The sequence below is a fragment of the Pongo abelii genome, chromosome 13 (assembly GCF_028885655.2).
Source record: "Pongo abelii isolate AG06213 chromosome 13, NHGRI_mPonAbe1-v2.0_pri, whole genome shotgun sequence".
Lineage (NCBI taxonomy): Eukaryota > Metazoa > Chordata > Mammalia > Primates > Hominidae > Pongo > Pongo abelii.
The window spans coordinates 51,719,397-51,743,237 of NC_071998.2; the positions used below are offsets into that span (position 1 = coordinate 51,719,397).

Consider the following 23,841-nt stretch of genomic DNA (forward strand, 5'->3'; position numbering starts at 1 on the left):
GTGAAAAAAAAAGACAATATAAGCCTGTTCAAACATAACTTTTTTTAATGATTGAGGGAAAGTACTGGAAAAATATATCTAAAATACTACTTCTGCTTTAAGGTGTCAGTATGATGGATCATATTTCCTGTTTTCCAAACATTTTTATAATCTATTTTTGCTTTAAAAAGTTTTAATGTAATGAAAAGATCAGCCAGATAACCACATACCATGTTACTACTGAACAATTTCAGATATTTGTACAATTATCTAGCCTCAGTTTGAAAAATATCAGCAGCAGAAATCCTACTGATGAATACTTCCTGTTGTCCTTTGAGGAATTATGGATCACCCAAAAGCACAACAAAAGAACACTTCTAAACTGCTTAAATGGTAACAAAACTGTCACATCCAGTGATTCTTTACAAAACTCACTGTAAATATGAATGTACCTCATCATATATGCTCCCATTAATATCTGCACCATAGATGGGTGCCACAAAAGTTAAGTTCTTCCAGTACTTGCGCTCCAAGTCTTCATAATCCAAGTATCTTGGAGTACAATATCTGTAAAAGGTAGATGACAAAAATGTACAAACCAGTAAGTCAGTTTTAGGGTTTTTCCCACCAAATTGATTTAAATCACTTTCTAAAACAAAATCCTACCAAAACGAAAATACTGCATGTTGTCAAATCTAACAAGTAAACATACAAACTGATTTACGTAGCTATGTGAATATTCTTAAGATTGCTAAATAACTCAGTATCACTTTACATTTTATTAGAAAACTACTTTCATGAAAACAATAGAAGCAGAAAAGCAGTCTAAAAGTCATTATTTTAGCTTTCAAAGTATTTTTTAAATCTTTAATCAACTATACTATGCTAAGAAATTTTTTGTATTTATATAAAAATGACATAACACTTAGAGAAACACTGACAAACAATAATCTCGCTAATAATCCAAGAAAGTAAAGTTAAAGTAAGATATTTTGCAGTTATTAGATTGGTAAATGCTGAATATATTAATGGCAAGAAAATAATGACACCTCTTAGACAACTAGAGTGGGAATATAAGCTGGCAAAACCATTCCAGCATATAATTTTTCTACACATATAAAAAGCTTTTTAAAAATTGATATATTTGACCCAAAATCTAAATGTAGAAATTCACCCTAACAGAGAGATGTGTACAATGACAGTTGACCCAGGATGTTTGCTGCAGCATTAATTGAAAACACAAGCTTATATCCATCAACTAGTAATTAGCTAAAAAAAATACAGAATATAAAACAAGATAGATCTTTCAAGATACTGACATCAAATTCTATCCACAGTGAATAAATCAGGTTACATAATAGTGTGTATACTACATCCTATTTACATGTTTAAAAACCTGTAATTGTATATTAAGTCATTAGAAAGAAATGTACACCAAATTATTAATATTAATGGTTATCTCTCACATAGAAATTACAGAAAAGCACTTACTTCTCTGTATTATTAGGAATTTGAACAATAATCTTACCACACAAAAGGAATATCAATGTTTCTTCAGGAAGAAAATAAGCAAAGAAAGAAACAAATGAGAATATAATGAAACCAAATTAAAAAGATATTTAGCAGTAGTAGAATCCCTAATAAAGCATACTGGACATTTTAGATTGACTACAGAATAACCGACATCTACACTCACTATACTGGGGACCCCAAACTAGTTATCTGTGTAACAAGAATACCAAATAATGTAACAGCTGTATTCAAAATACCAAACAACTTAATTTAACAACTGTATTTAAAATATAGAACAATTTGAATTTACCCAGAACACTAGAATCTAAAGCACAGTCAAAAATAAAAAGGATGGGCATGGGATGGGTGTGGTGGCTAACACCTGTAATCCCAGCACTTCGGGAGCCCAAGGCAGGAAGATCATTTGAGCTCAGGAGTTCAAGGTCTGCCTAGGTAGTGAGACCCTCTCTCTATTTTCCAAAGAATTAAAAATTATTTTTTTTTAATGTTTTTGTTTTGTTTTCTTTTGAGACAGAGTCTCACTCTTTTTGCCCAGGCTGGAGTGCAGTGGCACGATCTCGGCTCACTGAAACCTCCGCCTCCCAGGTTCAAGGGATTCTCCTGCCTCAGCCTCCCCAGTAGCTGGGATTACAAGCATGCACCACCATGCCTGGCTAATTTTGTATTTTTAGTAGAGATGGGGTTTCTCCATGTTGGTCAGGCTGGTCTCTAACTCCCGACCTCAGGTGATCCACCTGCATCGGCCTCCCAAGTCCTGGGATTTACAGGCGTGAGCCACCGCGCCCAGCCTTAAAAATGTTTTCAAAAAAAAGGATTAGCAAGAAAGCACCATTAATCTGTCATCATTCCACCACTTCTGCTAGTAGGTTCCAGTAGTATTGGGAATTCCAGGCACAAGCTAAGCAAGCTAACTAAACATCAGAGTCAGGTGACAGAGACAGGTGTACATCCCTATTCCCCGGAGAAGGGGTCCCCAATCCCCAGTATGGGTCTGTGGCCTGTTAGGAACAGGGATGCATAGGAGGTCAGTGGCAGGTGAGCATTACTACCTGAGTTCCACCTCCTGTCAGATCAGTGGCATTAGATTCTCACAGGAGTATGAACCCTGTTGTGAACTGTGCATGTGAGGGGTCTAGGTTGCACACTCCTTACGAGAACCTAATGCCTGATGATCTGAGGTAGGACAGTTTCATCCCGAAACCATCCTGCCACTCCCATCCATAGAAAAATTCTCTTCCACGAAACCAGTCCCTTGCCAAAAAAGTTGGGGACCACTGCCCCAACACACAGAATGATCAGAAAGAAGAAGATAGCAGAGATGCTGTTTATTAGGACTTCTACAGAAACTTCCAAGATTTTCCTAATCTGCTTTACACCTATACCAAGACCAATCTATCACTATGCACTCAATCAGTGACAACTTTTTTTTTTTTGAGAGTCTTGTTCTGTCACCCAGGCTGGAGTGCAGTGGCATGATCTCGGCTCAATGCAACCTCCGCCTCCTGGGTTCAAGCGATTCTCCTGCCTCAGCCTCCCGAGTAGCTGGAATTACAGGCATGTGCAGTATCAATTTTTTAAAACTCATAACTCTAAGAGAGAAAGATAGAGTTTGGTATTGTCCATTGAAGTTAAATTCTAAAATCCTTAAATATATTAAACAAATATTAATTCTAAACAAAATAAATGACTTGGCTAGTATCTGATCAGAGTCCTTCCTAATGGATTGTCCTTCCTAATGGACAATCACAGGTATTCCACAAATCCAGTGTAAATTTGCCCGATACTGATTCAATCCTATCTTCTTACCCAGAACCTCTCACTCACTGCAGTACAGTTCTTAAGAGGTGAGTTCCAGGGCCAGGCTACTCATGTTTAAACTCAGGGTTCCATTCATAAGCCACATAACCCTAGACACGGGGCTGAATTTCTCTGGAACTCAGTTATTCCTCTAAAAAACAGGAAGCCTGTTGTGAGGGCTCCATCAGATAATTATGGAAAGCACTTGGCTCTGTGCCTAGAGGAAAGTACACATCAGTAACATGATTCATATTACCTACCATTATAAATTTTTATATTAGAGTTATATCGGAAATCTCTAGGTTTTCTTTGGACTACATTTCATTATCAACCAAATGAGCACGTCATCTTCTCTACTGCTAAGACTGAGTACATTACAGACGGTGTACCAATGCCAGGTCATGTGCTAAAGAAAAACAGATGAATGGAAAGATCTCAGCACTTTGGGAGGCCGAGGTGGGCGGATCAGAGGTCAGGAGTTAGAGACCAGCCTGGCCAACATGTTGAAACCCCATCTCCATTAAAATACAAAAAACTTAGCCAGGCATGGTGGCACACACCTGTGGTCCCAGCTGCTCGGGAGGCTGAGGCAGGAGAATCACTTGAACCCAGCAGGCGGAGACTACAGTGAGCCGAGATCACGCCACTGCACTCCATCCTGGGCAACAGAGCGAGACTCTGTCTCAGGAAAAAAAAAGACACACCAGCCGAAAACCTCTTGTCTCCAACAAAAATTAATCTCATAACATGACCATTCCACAACCAGGTAATCCTGGCACAGCTCTGTGTTGACAAGTAAGAGCACTGGTTCTTGAGGCTTAGAAATCCATTTCCTTGGCATTTGAAATAAATTTCTACATGAAACTGGCAGAAGAAATACAAAAAATATGAATTTCAAAAGTTGTTTAACATTACAACAATTATAATGAAACTAGTCCAAATCAAAAGACAAATTAACTTTATTTATTTATTTTTTTTTTTTTTTTTTTTTTTTTTTGGAGGCAGGGTCTTGCTCTGTCACCCAGGCTCGGGGGCAATGGTGCAATCACAACTCACTGAAGCCTCGGCCTCCCAGGCTCAAGTAATCCTCCTGCCTCAGCCTCCTGAGTAGCTGGGACTACAGACACATGCCACCATGCATGGCTAATTTTTTATTTTTTGTAGAGACAGGCTCTCACTTTGTTGACCAGGCTGGTCTTGAAACTCCTGGCTCAAGCAATTCTCCCACCTCAGCCTCCCAAAGTGTTGGGATTACAGGCGTGAACCACTGTACCCAGCGTAAATTAACTTCAAAAGAAATAAAATTAAAGCTAGAAATAATTTTTCAAATAATTTCCCATAATGGTTACATTTTACAACTAAAAAAAAACCAAATATTTTTTAAACCATCTCTAAACCCCAGAATGTCAAGAAACGTATATTCTGTTAATAAGTAAATCTTTACAATTTCCCTAAAAATTTATACCATTTTAAGTGGATTTTAGTTTTTATAACACTATTTATTCATTTGAAAAAGTACCTACCATATCCCAGATACTATACCAAGCACTGTGTACACAGTGATACACAAAACAATATCACCTGAATGGCTATCTTCAGAAAGAGTAAATCTACAACCAAGCCAGTAGAGTAATCATTCGACAGAGATATGTATAAAATGTGTACTCAGTAAAATTTTCTTGAAGTAGAAAACCGATACCATGCTGAAATAATCAAATGGGCTAGAGAGGATGATCAAAGTTTCTTTATAACAAGAGAAGAAAGAACTTCAAGGCTCAAGTCTTACTAATATTTTGAATTGCCAAGTAATACTAACAATGATTGCCTCTTAGAGTTAAAGTTATATATTGCTATATTTGAAATTTTATTTATTTTTTTCAAGACAGGGTCTCGCTCTGTCACCCAGGCTGGAGTACAATGGTACAATCACGACTCATGTAGCATCGACCTCCCAGGCTCAAGCAATCCTCAGCCTCCTGCTAGCTGAGACTACAGGCACATACCACCTGCCTGGCTAATTTTTGTATTTGTCGTAGAGACTGGATTTTGCCATGTTATCCAGGCTGGTCTCGAACTCCTGGGTTCAAGCATTCCACCTACCTCGGCTTCCCAAAGTGCTGGGATTACAAGTATGAGCCACTACATCCAGCCTATTTTTGAAATTTTAAATAAGCACATATTACTTTTGTAACTGGTAGAAATGTTTCTGACCATCCTTCAAAATCCATCTCAATAGTGCCTACAAAATGAAATTACCCATTCCTTATGAACAACCACAGAAGCCTTGTATTCCTTTGAAACCTCATAGCACTTTGTACCTTTCCTACGGCAGTTACGATAACTATCAAGAGTATTAACAATAGTTTTTAGTAAGTATCCCTTGAAATATCAAAGGAGCCAAGCAGAGTTATTACTCAATGACCTAACCTATTCAATTAACACTTTAAGAGAGACACTGGAAATGGGTACTAAAACATAGTAACAGAAAACAGTCAATAGTTTATACTCGTAAACAGGTTTAATTGCCTCTGCAACCTTGTTTCAACAGCATTGCACTTATATAAGAATTCTGGAAGAGTTCGAAAGAAAATGCTTCCAATCTTTGTTGAAAGTTTCATGCTCTCGATTAATAAGATCTGAAAGAATAAAACTCTATTAATACCTACCCAAAAAATTCAAAAGAAATGATTCAAATTATATTAAACATAAAATTTTCAATTTCTTTGGAATAGCCAGAATGTTCCATAGTAGGAATTTAACATGCAGAAATAAGAGTCTTCAAGTAGCATCATGTGCTTACAATGTCAAATATAATTTTTTTAAAGGAAGATACCTAAATTCATCCAAAGTCTTAATCTCATTCACACCCATCCAGGGAATTCGGAAACTATGATTTTTGGTTGGTCTTTCAGGTTTTATTTTATTTTGTTTTTGTAAGATTTATGCTTTCATCTGGGGCCTTAATTATCATATCAGAATTTTTTAAAAGAAGTTTAATAATAATAATTGTGACAATATTTAAATATACCCACAAATTCATTGACACTCCTCCCTTCAAGAAGTAGAGCTTCATTCTCCCCTTGAGTGTAGGCTACACTTAACAACTGGCTTGTAACAAACAGAATATGGCAGATGTGACAGTGTGTCACTTCTGAAATAGGGCAAGGAAAGACATGTGGTTTCCTTCTTGCTATCTCTCTCAGATCACTTGCTCTGGGAGAAGCCAGCTGCCACGATATGAAGAGCAGTCCATATGACAAGGAACTGAGGACCCCATCAAAAGCCATGAAAGGGGAGCACTCTTGTAAGAGACTCTTCCAGCCACAATTAAATGCTCAGATGACTGTAGCCCAGCCAACATGCTAACTGCAACCTCATGAGACCGTGAGGCAGAATCTGAAGGTCAGATTTCTGACCTTCAGAAATTATGGGTTGGTTTAAGCAGCTAAGATTTGGGATAATTTTTTTTTTTTTTTTTTTTTTTTTTTTTTGAGATGGAGTTTCACTCTTGTTGCCCAGGCTGGAGTGCAAGGGTGTGATCTCGGCTCACCGCGACCTCTGCCTCCTGAGTTCAAGCAATTCTCCTGCCTCAGCCTCCTGAGTAACTGGGATTACAGGCACATGCCACCACGCATGGTTAATTTTGTAGTTTTAGTGGAGACCAGGTTTCTCCATGTTGATCGGACTGGTCTTGAACTCCTGACCTCAGGTGATCCGCCCACCTCGGCCTCCCAAAGTACTGGGATTACAGGCATGAGCCACCGTGCCTGGCCAATTTGGGATAATTTGTTACACAGCAATAAATAACTAATGCAATGATGGCCTTTCAAATCATTCAAGGTTTGCTTTTAAAAGTACTAATCTTCTAATACATATAAATCATTTAAGGCTTAAACATTATCAAACACACACCAAAAAAACTGCCCAACAAACATGAATCATGTGTAGAATCAAAAACTCATGGCAACTATAGGATAAGAAGTTCCACTTATAACTACTAGGAATGAGATAATAAAATAAAGAGCAATTTCTTTAACTCTAAGTCAAATGTTCAGGCAACTACCTAAAGAACAGAAAACAGAAACAGTTCAATGAAGGGTGAAAAATTGCATGGGAGACTCCTGCTTTTCATTTATAAGCTCCTCTGTCTACTTTGTTTCTTAACATATTTACATAAATCTTTGAAGGAAACAGAAATAGCAAACTGATTCTACTCACTTGCCACTGTTGGCCAGCTGCCTGAACTCCTTCACAGTCATCGCTTTTTTCTGGATGTTGTACTGAGTGAACAGTCCTGACTGCCCTGTGACCATCTGCTGAATTGGTGCTGGAATGAGCAAATTATCAATGTCATCATAGCACTGTCTTGGCTTCCACTCCTTAGGAGGAATCACCTAAAAATAAAATAATGAAATAAAATATCATCTTGAAAATACTCCAAGTAATTTAGCTTTTAAGTATTCTGATAAAATACAACTGAAGAATTTCTCAGTATCTCTATGACAAGTGTGTAAAAAAAAAGATGAACATTTGCAATAAAGCAATATGATGTTATTCAATAGCAAAATTTATTGAGTACTCACTATCCCAAACACTGTACTTGTATTAAACTCATTTTGAGTAGGTACTATTAACATCTTGATTTTAAAGATAAAATTGAAAGACACACAGAAGTAAAATAATTTGAAGTTAAAATGGCTAAAGACTACTTGAGCTGAAATTCTAATTTAAACAGTTTGAATTCACACTGAGTGGTTATGTTAACCTGCCTCTCAAGAGATGAAATTGGCAGGGCACAGTGGCTCATGCCTGTAATTCCAGCACTTTGGGAAGCCCAGGCAGGCGGATCACCACGTCAGGAGTTCAACACTAACCTGGCTAACATGGTGAAACCCCGCCTCTACTAAAAATACAAAAATTAGCCAGGCATGGTGGCACGCGCCTGTAGTCCCAGCTACCCGGGAGGCTGAGGCAGGAGAATCGCTTGAACCCAGGAGGCAGGGGTTGCAGTGAGCCGAGATCGCGCCACTGCACTCCAGCCTGGGTGACAGAGTGAGACTCTGTCTCAGGAAAAACAAAAAAAGATGAGATTATGTTTACATAAATAATTTCCTCCCCAAAGAAGTTCATCTTTATTGAATATGATCTAAGTTCCTATGTGCTGTTTATATTATTATGAGAAAAATAAGTAAATACATGGTCAACATTATATTCTTTTTTTTTTTTGAGACTGAGTCTCACTCTGTCACTCGGGCTGGGGTGCAGTGGTGCGATCTCAGTTCACTGCAACCTCCGCCTTCCTGGGTTCAAGCGATTTCCCCGCCTCAGGCTCCCGAACAGCCAGGATTACAGGCGCCTGCCACCACGCCCAGCTAATTTTTGTATTTTTAGTAGAGACAGCGTTTCACCATCTTAGCCAGGATGGTCTTTAACTCCTGACCTCATGATCTACCCGTCTCGGCCTCCCAAACTGTTGGGATTACAGGCGTGAGCCACCACGCCCGGCCAACATTATATTCTTTATAGACTTCTCACACAATATGGCAATAGCACAGCGGTACGCTAGTAGATCTTTAATAACCAGCTTTCCAGAAAGGTGGAGGAAACCTTGATTTGTAGCTTTTACCTGTTTCCACCATGGCCAATCTGAACCTACCAACGTGACATCACTACATAAGCAGCTGGGAAGAGATGTGCACTATCAACTCTCAAATGCCAGTATAAGATGCCTCAGCACACCAGTGTTTGCCTGTAGTATTTAAGTACTTAATTACTAAGAGTGAAAAGATGCAGAAAACATTAAGACCAAAAATACATATTGATAGGATTTAAAATTAGAAGGTAACAGCCAGCCGTGGTGGCTCACACCTGTAACCTCAGCACTTTGGGAGGCCGAGATGGGTAAATCACTTGAGGCCAGGAGTTCTAGACCAGCCTAGCCAGTATGGTAAAACCTGATCTCCACTAAAAATACAAAAATTATCCAGGCGTGGTGGCAGGCACCTCTAATCCCAGGTACTCAGGAGGCTGAGGCAGGAGAATCACTTTGAACCCAGGAGGTGGAGGCTGCAGTGAGCCAAGATCACAGCACTGCACTCCAGCCTGGGCGACAGTCCGTCTCATAAATAAATTAATTTAATTTAATTTAATTAAAATAGAACATACAACGTCATGAAGTAATTCACGATCTATTGCTGGAACCTTTTTTTTTTTTTCTTTTTGTTACAGATGGGGTTTCGCCATGCTGTTCAGGCTGGTCTCAAATTCCGAGCTCAACTGATCTGCCTTGGCCTCCCAAAGTGCTGAAATTACAGGCATCAGCCACTGCACCTGGCCACTTTACCACCTTTAGAAGTTGTTTTAATTTTTTTAAAACAAACTTTTTTTTTTTTTTTTGAGACAGGGTTTTCCTCTTGTTGCCCAGGCTGGACTCCAATGGCCCAATCTCGACTCACCGCAACCTCCACATCCGGGGGTCAAGCGATTGTCCTGCCTCAGCCTCTTAAGTAGCTGGGACTACAGGTGTGCATCACCATGCCCGGCTAATTTTTGTATTTTTAATAGGACGAGGTTTCACCATGTTGGCCAGGATGGTCTCGATCTCTTGACAGCGTGATCTGACCACCTCTGCCTCCCAAAGTGTTGGGATTACAAGCATGAGCCACCGTGCCTGGCCTAAAACAATCTTTTTAAGGTTTTTTATTGAAAAACATAGCACACATGTAGAAAATGCATAATCACAAGCACACAGCTCTGTGAATTATTACAAAGCAAACACCAAATGACCTACTGCCTAGGTGTAAGAGGCAAGATATTGCTGGCACGACACAGGACCTCCAAGCGCCCTTTTCCAGCTACATCTTCCCTATTGCCCAAGAGGTAACCACAATTACGGTGTTTATGGCAATCACTTCATTGCTGGGCTTTAGTTTTATGCTTCTATATGCATACCTATACACCAGTTTTGCAAATGTATAAAAATGTAACCCTACAGTATATACTACTTGAGGTTTATCTTTTATACTTCACTCATATTTTGTGAGATTTAAATATAACGGCCTAGGCCAGACACGGTGGCTCACTCCTATAATCCCAGCACTTTGGGAGGCCAACGTGGACAGATCACCTGAGGTCAGAAGTTTAAGACCAGCCTGGCCAACATGGTGAAACCCCATCTCTACTAAAAATACAAAAATTAGCCAGGCGTGGTGGTCAATGCCTGTAATCCCAGCTCCTCCAGAGGCTGAGGCAGGTGAATCATTGCAGTGAGCTGAGATCACACCACTGTACTACAGCCTGAGTGACAGAGTGAGACTCTGTCTCAAACTAAATAAAAAAATAAATAAACAAATGTAACAGCCTACGTAGCTGAAGTTCTTTGATTTTCATTCCTACTCAGTATTTTGTCTTATAAATATTTATGTATTTATAAACTGACAACCATTGCTGGTCATGTGGCTTTTTCTAATTATTGGCTATTGCAAATAATGCTATTAATATTCTTGCACAGATATTCTAGTGCATATATGCACATGGGTCTCTAAAACATCCATGCATACACAGACACTTCTTTTTTTTTTTTTTCCTATAAAATCTCAGTATCTTATTTCTTTTTTTTTTTTTTAATTAAGTATTTATTGATCATTCTTGGGTGTTTCTCGGAGAGGGGGATATGGCAGGGTCATAGGATAATAGTGGAGAGAAGGTCAGGAGATAAACACATGAACAAAGGTCTCTGGTTTTCCTAGGCAGAGGTCCCTGCGGCCTTCTGCAGTGTTTGTGTCCCTGGGTACTTGAGATTAGGGAGTGGTGATGACTCTTAAAGAGCATGCTGCCTTCAAGCATCTGTTTAACAAAGCACATCTTGCACCGCCCTTAACCCATTTAACCCTGAGTTGACACAGCACATGTTTCAAAGAGCACGGGGCTGGGGGAAAGGCCACAGATCAACAGCATCCCAAGGCAGAAGAATTTCTCCTAGTCAGAACAAAATGGAGTCTCCTATGCCCACCTCTTTCTACACAGACACAGCAACAATCTGATCTCTCCTTCCTTTCCCCACACTTCCCCTCTTCTTTTCAACAAAACCGCCATCGTCCTCATGGCCCGCTCCCGATGGTCGCTGTCTCTTCGGAGCTGTTGGGTACTCCTCCCAGACAGGGCGGCCGGGCAGAGGCACTCCTCACCTCCCAGACAGGGCGGCCGGGCAGAGGCGCTCCTCACATCCCAGACGGGGCGACCGGGCAGAGGCGCTCCTCACATCCCAGACGATGGGCAGCCGGGTAGAGGCGCTCCTCACCTCCCAGACGGGGCAGCCAGGCAGAGGCGCTCCTCACTTCCCAGACAGGGCGGCCGGGCAGAGGCGCTCCTCACCTCCCAGACGGGGCGGCCGGGCAGAGGCGCTCCTCTCTTCCTCTCAAACAGGGTGGCAGCCAGGCAGAGGCGCTCCTCACCTCCCAGACGGGGCGGCCGGGCAGAGGTGCTCCTCACATCCCAGATGCAGCGGCCGGGCAGAGGCACTCCTCACCTCCCAGACGGGGCGGCCGGGCAGAGGCGCTCCTCACCTCCGAGACGGGGCGGCCGGGCAGAGGCGCCCCTCACTTCCTCCCAGAGGGGGTGGCAGCGGGGCAGAGGCGCTCCTCACCTCCCAGACGGGGCGGCCGGGCAGAGGCACTCCTCACTTCCTCCCTGACGGGGTAGCCGGGCAGAGGCGCTCCTCACTTCCTCCCAGACGGGGTGGCGGCCGGGCAGAGGCGCTCCTCACTTCCTCCCAGACGGGGCGGCCGGGCAGAGGCGCTCCTCACCTCCCAGACGGGGCTGCGGGGCAGAGGCGCTCCTCACTTCCCAGACGATGGGCGGCCGGTCAGAGGTGCTCCTCACCTCCCAGATGGGGCGGCCAGGCAGAGGTGCTCCTCACTTCCCAGACGGGGTGGCGGCGGGGCAGAGGCGCTCCTCACCTCCCAGAGGGCGCGGCCGGGAAGAGGCGCTCCTCACTTCCCAGATGGGGGGGCCAGGCAGAGGCGCTCCTCACTTCCTCCCAGACGGGGCGGCCGGGCAGAGGCGCTCCTCACTTCCTCCCAGACGGGGCGGCCGGGCAGAGGCGCTCCTCACTTCCTCCCAGACGGGGCGGCCGGGCAGAGGCACTCCTCACTTCCTCCCAGACGGGGTGGCGGCCGGGCAGAGGCGCTCCTCACCTCCCAGACGGGGCGGCCGGGCAGAGGCGCTTCTCACTTCTCAGACGGGGCGGCCGGGCAGAGGCGCTCCTCACTTCCTCCCAGACGGGGTGGCGGCCGGGCAGAGGCGCTCCTCTCTTCTCAGACGGGGCGGCCGGGCAGAGGCGCTCCTCACTTCCTCCCAGACGGGGTGGCGGCCAGGCAGAGGCACTCCTCACTTCCCAGACAGGGCGGCCGGGCAGAGGAGCTCCTCACATCCCAGACGATGGGCGGCCAGGCAGAGACGCTCCTCACTTCCTAGACGGGGTGGCGGCGGGGCAGAGGCTGTAATCTTAGCACTTTAGGAGGCCAAGGCAGGCGGTTAGGAGGTGGAGGTTGTAGCGAGCGGATATCACGCCACTGCACTCCAGACTGAGCAACATTGAGCACTGAGTGAGCGAGACTCCGTCTGCAATACCAGCACCTCGGGAGGCCGAGGCGGGCAGATCACTCGAGGCCAGGAGCTGGAGACCAGCCCGGTCAACACGGCGAAACCCCATCTCCACCAAAAATACAAAAACCAGTCAGGCGTGGCGGCGCGCGCCTGCAATCCTAGGCACTCCGCAGGCCGAGGCAGGAGAATCGCAGGAGAATCACAGGAGCCCGAGGCAGGGAGGTTGCAGCGAGCCGAGATCATGGCAGTACAGTCCAGCTTCGGCAACAGCGGGAGACCGAAAAAAGGAGAGGGAGACCGAAGAAAGGGGAGAGGAAAAAAGAAGGAGAGGGAGACCGAAGAAAGGGGAGAGGGCACAGACACTTCTAAGAATCAAATTACTGACACGTAGGATACGTGTAGTAAAAATTTCATAGATATTGCCAACTGTTGCCAAAGTGGTTGTACCAATGTGCACTCCCAACTGCAACATACGAGAGTTCCCATTCCTCCACATCTTCATCATCACCTAATACTGTCCATTATTTAACTTTTAGTCTTTAAGTGTACAATGGTACTCAAGTGTGAATTTTATTTGTATTTTCTGAATAAATGAAGAAAGAAACCTTTTCATCCATATGTTTACTGACCTTACTGATACTTTTTTTTTTTTTTTGAGACAAAGTTTCTCTTTTGTTCCCTAGGCTGGAGTGCAATGGTGCCATGTCAGCTCACTGGAACCTCCACCTCCTGGGTTCAAGCAATTCTCCTATCTCAGCCTCCCTAGTGGCTGGGATTACAGGTGCCTGCCACCACGGCCAATTTTTTGTATTTTTGTAGAGACAGGGTTTCACTATGTTGGCCAGGCTGGTCTCGAACTCCTGATCTCAGGTGATCCACCCGCCTCAGCCTCCCAAAGTGCTGGGATTACAGGCATGAGCCACCGCGCCCAGCTCACTGATACTCTCTTTTATAAAGTACTTATTCAAGTCTCTTTATCATTTTACTAATGCATTGTTGGGTTTTTTCTTATTAATGTATAGAAGTCTTTATATATTCTTTTATATATCCAAGGAGAATACTCTTCGATGTGTATGTGTATATGTAGGCATATACAGAGAGAGAGAGAGAGAGAGAGAGAGACAGAGAGAGCATGTGTGCACAAGAGCATGTAAATATATTCTCTTATCCTGTAACTTGCCCTCCAATCTTTTTGTAAATATATTCTCTTATCCTGTAACTTGCCCTCCAATCTTTTTTTTTTTAAGAGACGAGGTCAGGCTGGGCACAGTGGCTCACGCCTGTAATTCCAGCACTTTGGGAGGCCAAGGCGGGTGGATCACGAGGTCAGTAGATCCAGACCATCCTGGCTAACACAGTGAAACCCCGTCTCTACTAAAAAAAATACAAAAAATTAGCCAGGCGTGGTGGCAGGTGCCTGTAGTCCCAGCTACTCTGGAGGCTGAGGCAGGAGGCAGAGCTTGCAGTGAGCCAAGATCACATCACTGCACTCCAGCCTGGGGACAGAGTGAGACTCCATCTCAAAAAAAAAAAAAAAAAATTTCCCTACTGGAGGACATAAAAATGGTCTACTTTATATTCTAAGAGTGTTAAAGTCTTGTCTTTCACATTTAGGTCTACATGTACCTATAACTGTGAAACTCAAGTCAAGCGTCATCAGATAAAGAAACTTGGGGTCAGGAGATGAGTAACTTGGCCAATGCTATACAGCTTATAAGTGAGAGTTGTTAGCTCAAAAAAAATAAAACCACCTCACAGTGAGCTGTCAATTTTACCTTAATTTTCATCAGCAATATAAGGATACGACGTATTTTATATCCTCCAAGGTATGTTTGTTTAAAATGAGAATACTGCCCAGGAACGGTGGCTCACGCCTGTAATCCCAACACTTCAGGAGGCTGAGGCCGGAGGATGACTTGAGCTCAGGAGTTCGAGACAAGCCTAGGCAACACGGCGAAAGCTCATCTCTACAAAAAAATACAAAAATTAGCCAGGTGTGGTGGCACACGCCTATAGTCCTAGCTACTCGGGAGGCTGAGGTGGGGCGACTGCTTGAGCCTGGGAGGTCAAGGCTGCAGCGAGCCAAGATCACACCACTGCACTCCAGCCTGGGTGACAGAGCAAGACCCTGTCTCAAAAAAACTAAATAAAAATAAATTTAAAAATAAAATAAAATAGATACATATATATTCATAGTATGTTACTGAAATCACACCCTCATTATTTAACTTTTTTTTTTTTTTTTTTTTGAGACAGGGACTCTGTTGCCCAGGCTTGAGTATAGTGGCATGTTCGCAGCTCACAGCAGACTGGACCTCTCAGGCTCAAGAAATCCTCCCACCTCAGCCTCCCAAGTAGCTAGGACTACAGGCACATGCCCCTACGCTCAGTTAATTTTTTGTTTGTTTGTTTGCTTTTTAAGATGGAGTCTCACTCTGTTGCCCAGGCTAGAGTGCAGTGGAGCAATCTCGGCTCACTGCAACCTCAGCCTCTCAGGTTCAAGTGATTCTCGTGTCCCAGCCTCCCAAGGAGCTGGGATTACAAGTGTGCACCACCACACCTGACTAATTTTTGTATTTTTAGTAGAGAGAGCATTTCACCATTTGGCCAGGCTGGTCTCAAACTCCTGGCCTCAAGTGATCCAACCACCTCGGCCTTCCAAACAAAGTGCTGGGATTACAGGCGTGAGTCACTGTGCCTGGCCTTTTTTATTTATTTTATTTTTTTTTAAAAGATGTGGTCTCACTATGTTGCCAGGGCTGGTCTCAAACTCATGGGCTCAAGCAATCCTCCCACCTTGGCCTCCCAAAGTGCTGGGATTACAGGCGTAAGCCACCATGCCCAGCCACACTCAATATTTGAAAAGAATATGAACAATCAGACTATATGAATATGAATAACCTTACTACATTGTCTTGATGACATATTGAAAGGGGAGGGGCACTGTATTTAAGAATGTTATAAAAACTAACTTTTTTCCTCAGAAATAAGCCAGAATAATAAAAAAATGGAACATAGATTTATTCAGGCTCTTCATTAGCAATAAAGATATCCACAATCAAAATTAATATTATGTGTAGAATTAAATGTTTTTCTGTTTTGTAAAAAAAAAAAAAAAAGAAAGAAAAAAGGAAGTTGCTTGCCTATAAAATATTTTGCAGCAATTTTCTAAAGACAGAGAAGCAAGGCACACAATAAACTTACAAAAATCCAAATATTACGTTGTGCTTTTTGTGTACAAGTTCATTTAAAGAGTTCGAATGGAATATATTTTCAGAAGTTCAGCTCTGTAACAAAAGTCTCATTTTAACTATAATTTGAAATCCTAAGACATCACATTTTCTTGCATAGGGAAACACAACATACTGAGGTCTTTAGAAGATTCCAAAGTTAAATCTTTCTGTTTAGTGAATCTAAACGAGGGAAAGCCATTCCTCCTGAAGTTCACCTTCCTGATTATATCAAAACAGAATATACCTTCTTTTATCAACATCCCCGCAAACCCAGCCTGGCCCCTATTCCCTGTGGGAAACTTTCTGCTAAAATGTGCATTTGCACTACTTGCCTTGAAATAAATTGCAATGTCTACCATCCACCTAGTGGGCAAGGAGGAGGAAGAGAAGAGTGGTGCTTCTTACAATCTTTCTTCACCTTGTGAGCAAAGATAGCTATTTGCACTCTCTAGGCTGTTCATAAAACTACATGATGTGCATAAGCTACAGTCCAGGACAATCTATGTTCAGATTTCTGTTGGGGACCAATTTCACCCACTTCATATATAAAAAAAGTTCATCATAATCTCCTTCCACAAAAACAGTACAAGTCTTACATGTGAAGAGACTGCCACTCTTTTCACTTTCCCAACCTGACCATCAACTTTGTAGACAGTCAAAGTGTCAAGCCTTCCACTCAAAAAATAAATGTTAAATTTAAAGCATGAATCTAAAAAATGTGAAAGAGAAAAACCAAGACAGACTGTCATCTGAAGCTAAAGTCATTACTGTTGGACCTACTTGACCAATTTCTTCAAATCATAAATTAAGACCAATTCATTAAATCTTGTCAATAGTGGATTAACCGGCCGGGCACAGTGGCTCATGCCTGTAATCCCAGCACTCTGGGAGGCCAAGGTGGGAGGATCACTTGAGCTCAGGAGTTCAAGACCAGTCTGGGTAACACAGCAGACCCCATCTCTACAAAAAATAAAAAATAAAAAAAATTACCCGGGCGTGGGTAGTCCCAGCTACTTGGGAGGCTGAGTCCCAGCTACTTGGGAGGCTGAGTCCCAGCTACTTGGGAGGCTACTTGCTTGAGCCTGGGAGGTGAAGGCTGCAGTGAGCCACAATCATACCACCCAGCCTAACAGGCAAGACCCTGTCTCAAAAAAAAAAATAGTGCATTAACAAAGAACATCATGGGTGGCTCGGTTCCCCAGGACTAGCCCCCAAAGCAAACCAGCTTCATTAATGCAGTCTTGATTTTTATAATATGATTTGATTCAGTACAGTTTTATACATATGCTACTACTGCAACTTCCAGAACAAGAGGGAAAATAAGTAAAACTGAGCTTATGTGACTTGACGTCAAAGATGGCAAAAATGATTTGAAACAGTTCGTTGTATTCCTAATAATGAGTAACAGGAAATTATCACAAGATTGAGTAAATTAATGTCTCCAACTTTGTCAATGAGTCTCAATTTTAAAAATGAGGCATGGTCTGGACTCAGGTGTGTTTTGTAGTCATAGTTCTCATTAACTTTATTCAGTTACATAATGCAGACAGCGACGCAGGTGTGCTCTGTGTGCATGCAGCTCCCTTGTGAGGGTAGCTGCTGTTTCCTCTTCTAAAGTTACTGAACGTGCCACCCTACCTCACAGGACACTCTACTAATCTCAGTGGAACACCGTACATGTTTTCCAGAAACAAAAGTGGGAGAGAACAGGACAAAGGGCTGCACTCAGAGCCCAGAGCAGAGAAGAGAAGAGATGGTTATCCCCAACCTCTGCCCTCCGCCTCCCGGGTTCAAGTGATTCTCCTGGCTCAGCCTCCCGATTAGCTGGGACTACAGGCGCCCACCTCCAAGCCCAGCTAAAATTTGTATTTTTGGTAGAGACGGGGTTTCACCATGTTGGCCAGGCTGGTCTCGAACTCCTGACCTCAAGCGATCCACTCGCCTCGGCCTCCCAAAGTGCTGGGATTGCAGGCGTGAGCCCCACACCCGGCCCAAATGAGATTTTTTTTTTGATGAGCTAACCCAATAAAGAAGTTAAACTAAGGATAGCTCATCTGAGAAAGTCATTACAAAGCTTTAGTTTCTGTTTGTTTTCTCTTTATCTTGTTTCCTCTCTCTCTCACCCACCCCTAATTAATTTTCACTCAACTTAATATTCCCAAATTTTAAAACTTTTTTAGGAAGGGGCCGGGGCGGTGGCTGATGCTTATAATTCCAGCAATTTGGGAGGCCAAAGCGGGCAGACCACTTGAGTCCTGGTGTTCGAGACCAGCCTAGGCAACATGGTGAAACCTTGGCTCTACAAAAAATACAAAAACTAGCCGGGCATGGTGCTGCAAACCTGTAATCCCAGCTAATTGCGGGGCTGAGGGAGGGGGATCGCTTGAACCTGGGAGGTCCAGACTGCAGTGAGCCAATATCATGCCACTGCACTCCAGCTTGGGTGACAAAATGAGACTCTGTCTCAAAAAAAAAGAAAAAAAAAAATTTTCTAAGAAGGGCATGAACTTTTTTAACAAGATACATGTCCGGGCACGGTGGCTCATGCCTATAATCCCAGCACTTTGGGAGGCCAAGGAAGGCGGATCATTTGAGGTCAGGAGTTCGAGACCAGCCTAGCCAACATGGTGAAACCCTGTCTCTACTAAAAACACAAAAATTATCCAGGCATGGTGGTACACGCCTGTAATCCCAGCTATTCAGGAGGCTGAGGCAGGAGAATAGCTGGAAACCAGGAGGCAGAGGTTGCAGTGAGCTGAGATCGTGCCTCTGCACTCCAGCCTGGGCAACAGAGCAAGACTCCATCTCAAAAAGAAACAACAACAAAAAAATACACAACCTAATTACAGGCCTCAGGGTACTGATACCAGAAACAGTAAAGTAGTGGGTTACAAGTAGCATCAGGTCCATTTGCAGGAGGAGTTGAACACCAATCCCAATAGTTCCAGAAGTTCTCTCCTCAACTATCTTCTGTTTTCCATGCTATCTGACCTCCATAGCTGGGGATTTCAAGAACCCTTTACATAAGTGCAACTGAGTGGTTCGGCCTGGCAGCAGGCTCTGTCAGGACTCAGGGACTTATGCAGTGATATTGACAAGTCTACAGAAACCCAGATTATAAATTTAACATTTAGAACAATAATAAATTGAAATAAGTGCAATGAAATATATTCTTCCATGGGAAATTTTTTAATTAAAATAGACTTACGTTATAGAAGGGACACACAAACCATCTCAAGTTGGACGATGAATTATATCATACAGTGGATCTCTCTTTCAAAGATCTTACTTTGGACCTATGCATCCAAATGTGCAATGAGTCCTCAGCACCTCAATGACCACCCCTATGACTCGGGGCATGTCACTTACACCCACAATGCTTAAGTCTCTACCAATTTTTTTTTAAGAATATTATCTGGCACCCGTAAGAATAAGATAAAATGATATTTTCAAACATATCCAGACCAAAGACAACTTCCATCTTCACTGGTCTGGGTCACCACTGGCTCCTCACTAGATAAATATAACTATCCCAGACAAGGTGCTTTATTTGTGCTCTGCCCCCACAACACCAATTCATTCTTCATGTAGGAGCCAGTGTGATCTTTTCAAAATAATATCCCAAAAATAGCAAAAGAAAGAAACAAACAGCCACCATATCTTCCTCTCCCACTTTAAGCCTGTCAGTGCTTCCCTCTACACTTAAAATCCCAAATGCCTTACCATAGCCAGACAAGTCCACTGACCACCTTCCTATTCCTCCCAGCCACAAAGTACAGGTCAGCCTCCGGGCCGCTGGACTTGCTATTCTTTCTGTCCCTATATCTTGAAAAGACTGGTTTATTTTTATCCTTTGGATCTGTGCTTAAATGTCCTTATTTCATCATTCTAAGATGCTACCACTAGAATGTAAGCTCCATGGGGGCAGGAACATTGTATGTTCTGCTCCCCCACATCCCTACCTCTAGCACCTAGCATAGTGTCTGGCACATAGCAGGCACTCTCCACATTTGTTGAACAAATAACCAGAAAGAAAAGAGAACAGGCAAATGTAGAGAGAGAATACATCAGTTTGTGGTTGCCTATGGGCTAGGGGTGATAGCAGGGAATGGGGAATGACTGCTTAATGCATATGAAGTTTCTTTGGGGGATGATGAAAATGTTACAGAATTCAATAGAGGTAACGATTGCACAATTCTGTGAATATACTCAAAACCACTGAATTGCACACTTTAAATGGATGCATTATACGGTATTATTATATGATAAAATATATCAATAAGTGTTATATAAAAAAAAAAAAAGAGGCCAGGCGCAGTGGCTCACGCCTTTAATCCCCGCACTTTGGGAAGCCGAGGCGGATGGATCACCTGAGGTCAGGAGTTCAAGACCAGCCTGGCCAACATGGTGAAACCCCGTCTCAACTAAAAATACAAAAAAATTAGCAGGGCATGGTGGTGGGTGCCTGTAATCCCAGCTACTTCGGGAGGCTGAGGCAAGAGAATCACTGCAACCCGGGAGGTGGAGATTGCAGTGAGCCGAGATCACGCCATTGCACTCCAGCCTGGGCGACAAGAGCGAAACTCTGTCTCAAAAAAAAAAAAAGAAGGAAAGAAAAGAAAAAAACATGGAAAGAAAAAGGACAGGAGAGAGAAATTGTGGTTAACCTTCAGGTTAATAATTGTTGTCTACAAAAAAACTGACAAAAACTATGAATACTCTCACACCTCTGAAACCCATACATGGATCTCCTTGGTTTCCATAAGCCACCCTTGGTTGGTTTTGATTTTTTTTTTAAGCCTTAGAAGACAACCTAGTAGGAACAGTTATACTTAAAGGAAAAATAAGATAATTACTATTTGAAGAAATCAAATGTTCCACATGGATTAACAAGAACAAAGATTTTGCAAATTTCTTGCTTCAGAAACAATGTCCCACATCGTGGAAACTAAGAACATAAATTAAAGGCCAAGTGATTGCTTTTCATTTAAAGCATCTGAGGATAATCACCTTTGCAAGACCCGCACGATGGGCTCCTTTAGACTCCATGTATGCAAGGTATTTGTTGAACTCCCGGAACTCCTCCATGGAGGGTCTGAAGGTCATTATCTTACAGCTGGGGTTCAGAGGACTTTCCACCTTGGCCACCTCCATGATGGCTAGGGCAGTGTCTGGAGAGAAGACAGTAGGGTCAACAGAACTGAATTATTATGTCCTTTAGGTCATTTTTAACAAATAGTATGTCAGCTCCCCCAGCAGGAACCCTTCTCTTTCAGTCACTTCCTATTCCCTTCTACCAGTCTCAGGAAGACTCCCTCATCTCTGCCTGAACCCCTGAACAAACAAGGGCCTCTAGTCATTCCTCTTACCAAGTTCCCTATGCCTGGTAGAGAGCCACTGATCTGACTATACTGTTAGCCTCCTCAAAACCCTTCCAAGTAAAAATAAATTTTCTGGGCCGGGTGCGGTGGCTCACGCCTGTAATCTTAGCACTTTGGGGGGCCAAGACGGGCAGATCACGAGGTCAGGAGTTCGAGACCAGACTAGCCAACATGGTGAAATCCCATCTGTACTAAAAATACAAAACTTAGCCGGGTGTGGTGGTGCATGCCTGTAATCCCAGTTACTCAGGAGGCTGAGGCAGCAAAATTGCTTGAACCTGGGAGGCTGAAGTTGCAGTGAGCCAAGATCTCACCACTGCACTCCAGCCTGGGTGACAGGGTGAGACGCTGGTCTGAGCTACAGAGCGAGACTCCATCTCAAAAAATAAATAAATAAAAAATAAATAAATAAACTTTCTTTTTTTCTTTTTTTTTTTTTTTTTTTTTTGAGACAGTCTTGGTATATTGTCTAGGCAGGAATGCAGTGGTGCAATCTTGGCTCACTGCAACTTCCGCCTCCCAGGTTCAAGCGATTTTCCTGCCTCAGCCTCCCCAGTAGCTGGGATTACAGGCACCCGCCACCATGCCTGGCTAATTTTTTTGTATTTTTAGTAGAGATGGAGTTTCACCATGTTAGCCAGGCTGATCCCGAACTCCTGACCTCAGCCAACCTGCCAGCCTCTGCCTCCCAAAGTGCTGGGATTTACAGATGTGAGCCACCTAGCCCAGACGTAAAAATAAATTTTCTTTTTCTCTTTTTCTTTTTTTTTTTTTTGAGACGGAGTTTCACTCCTGTTGCCCAGGCTGGAGTGAAATGGCGCAATCTTGGCACACCACAGCCTCGACCTCCCGGGTTCCACTGATTCTCCTGCCTCAGCCTCCCTAGTAGCTCGGATTACAGGCATGGGCCACCACACCCAGGTAATTTCTTATTTTTAGTAGAAATGGGGTTTCTCCATGTTGGTCAGGCTGGTCTCGAACTCCCGACCTCAGGTGATCCACCCGCCTTGGCCTCCCAAAGTGCTGGGATTACAGGCATGAGCCACCGTGTCCGGCCGTAAAAATGAATTTTCTAACCTTGCAAGTTTACAAAAGATATTGCTTCTATCTACCAGTTCTGAAACAGACTCTCACTCACATACGCACCTGTACAAAGCCCTAGTCTAGGCTGAGTAGAGAATGTTAAAAATCATTAGAGTTTACTCAGGTGTGCTTATAGATTGTCATATCATGCCTTCCTATAGTAATTAACAAGCCATCCATTCAGCAAAATCGCCAGGCACCAGGCAAAACACAGAAAAGAATGAGGATGGAGACAGAAAGGGATGAGGTCTGTCTTCACCTTCCGAGCTGTCTAGAGGCTGAACAAACTTCAATATAAAAATGTACACAAGGGCTGGGAGTGAAAGTTCACACCTGTAATCCCAGCACTTTGGAGGCGGGCATATCACTTGAGGCCAGGAGTTCAAGACCACCCCGGGCAACATGGTAAAACCCCATCTCTACTAAAAATACAAAAAATTAGCCAGGCGTGGTGGCACACGCCTGTAGTCCCAGCTACTAGGGAGACTGAGGCAGGAAAATCACTTGAACCTGGGAGGCGGAAGTTGCAGTAAGCCGAGATCATGCCACTGCACTCCAGCCTGGGTGATGGAGTGACACAGGAAGAAGTAACTAACTCCACCTGGGTTAATGAGCAATCAGTTTCCCAGAAAGGGGGAGAGTTAAGTCTTATAAGAAGGTATGGGAGTTGGCCAGACAAGAGAAAGGGCACTCTAGGCAGCAGAAATATCTGGAAGTACTGCTGGAACGGAGAGGAGTTTAATAATGTGTCTGGAGCACAGAAAGGAAAGACTATAGGAGATCAAAGTAGGAAAGTAGGCAGGTTTTACTATGAAAACACAGGCTTAATCTTGCTGTCAATAAACAGGATGATTCCTTCAGCAAACATTTATTGAGCACCTATCATGAGACAGGCACACAGAATGCAAAGGTAAGTAAGAAGCACTAAAGTGGCTACCTCAGGAAGAAGTCCCACCCCTACCTTCTTCTAAATCCATTAGGACCGGGCATCTGACAGCACAAACAACAAATCCTCCTGGAACAAAGTTTTCATCTTTTTTTTTTTTTTTTTTTGCTGAATTTAATCTGCCTGACAGAAAAATTGGAAGTGAGGGATGGCGCAGATAAAAGGGTGAAACGTTATGAGATAGTAACAGGTTAAAACAGAGCAGGGCTGGCCACGGCTGGGGCTCATGCCTGTAATCCCCGCACTCTGGGAGGCCGAGGCAGGCGGATCAGTTGAGGTCAGG

The 23,841-nt window shown here is 43.3% G+C and overlaps 1 protein-coding gene across 15 annotated transcripts in view; it reads right to left on the reverse strand.

The window, feature by feature from the left end:
* The window catches only part of KDM4C (lysine demethylase 4C), a 412,741-nt gene that overhangs the window by 354,121 nt on the left and 34,779 nt on the right, over positions 1–23,841 (reverse strand). For 13 of the 15 annotated variants that reach the window (XM_024251879.3, XM_063713994.1, XM_054519940.1 and 10 more), the window contains 3 exons: positions 21,159–21,319; positions 7,528–7,703; positions 432–546 (listed from right to left, as the gene is read on the reverse strand). In XM_024251879.3, coding sequence (XP_024107647.2) covers positions 432–546; positions 7,528–7,703; positions 21,159–21,302 — 435 coding nt within the window. In that variant the 5' untranslated portion in view covers positions 21,303–21,319. Of the gene's footprint in view, positions 1–431; positions 547–7,527; positions 7,704–14,690; positions 14,883–21,158; positions 21,320–23,841 lie in introns of those variants that run through there. The other 2 variants (XM_054519939.1, XM_054519941.2) reach the window with 2 other exon arrangements.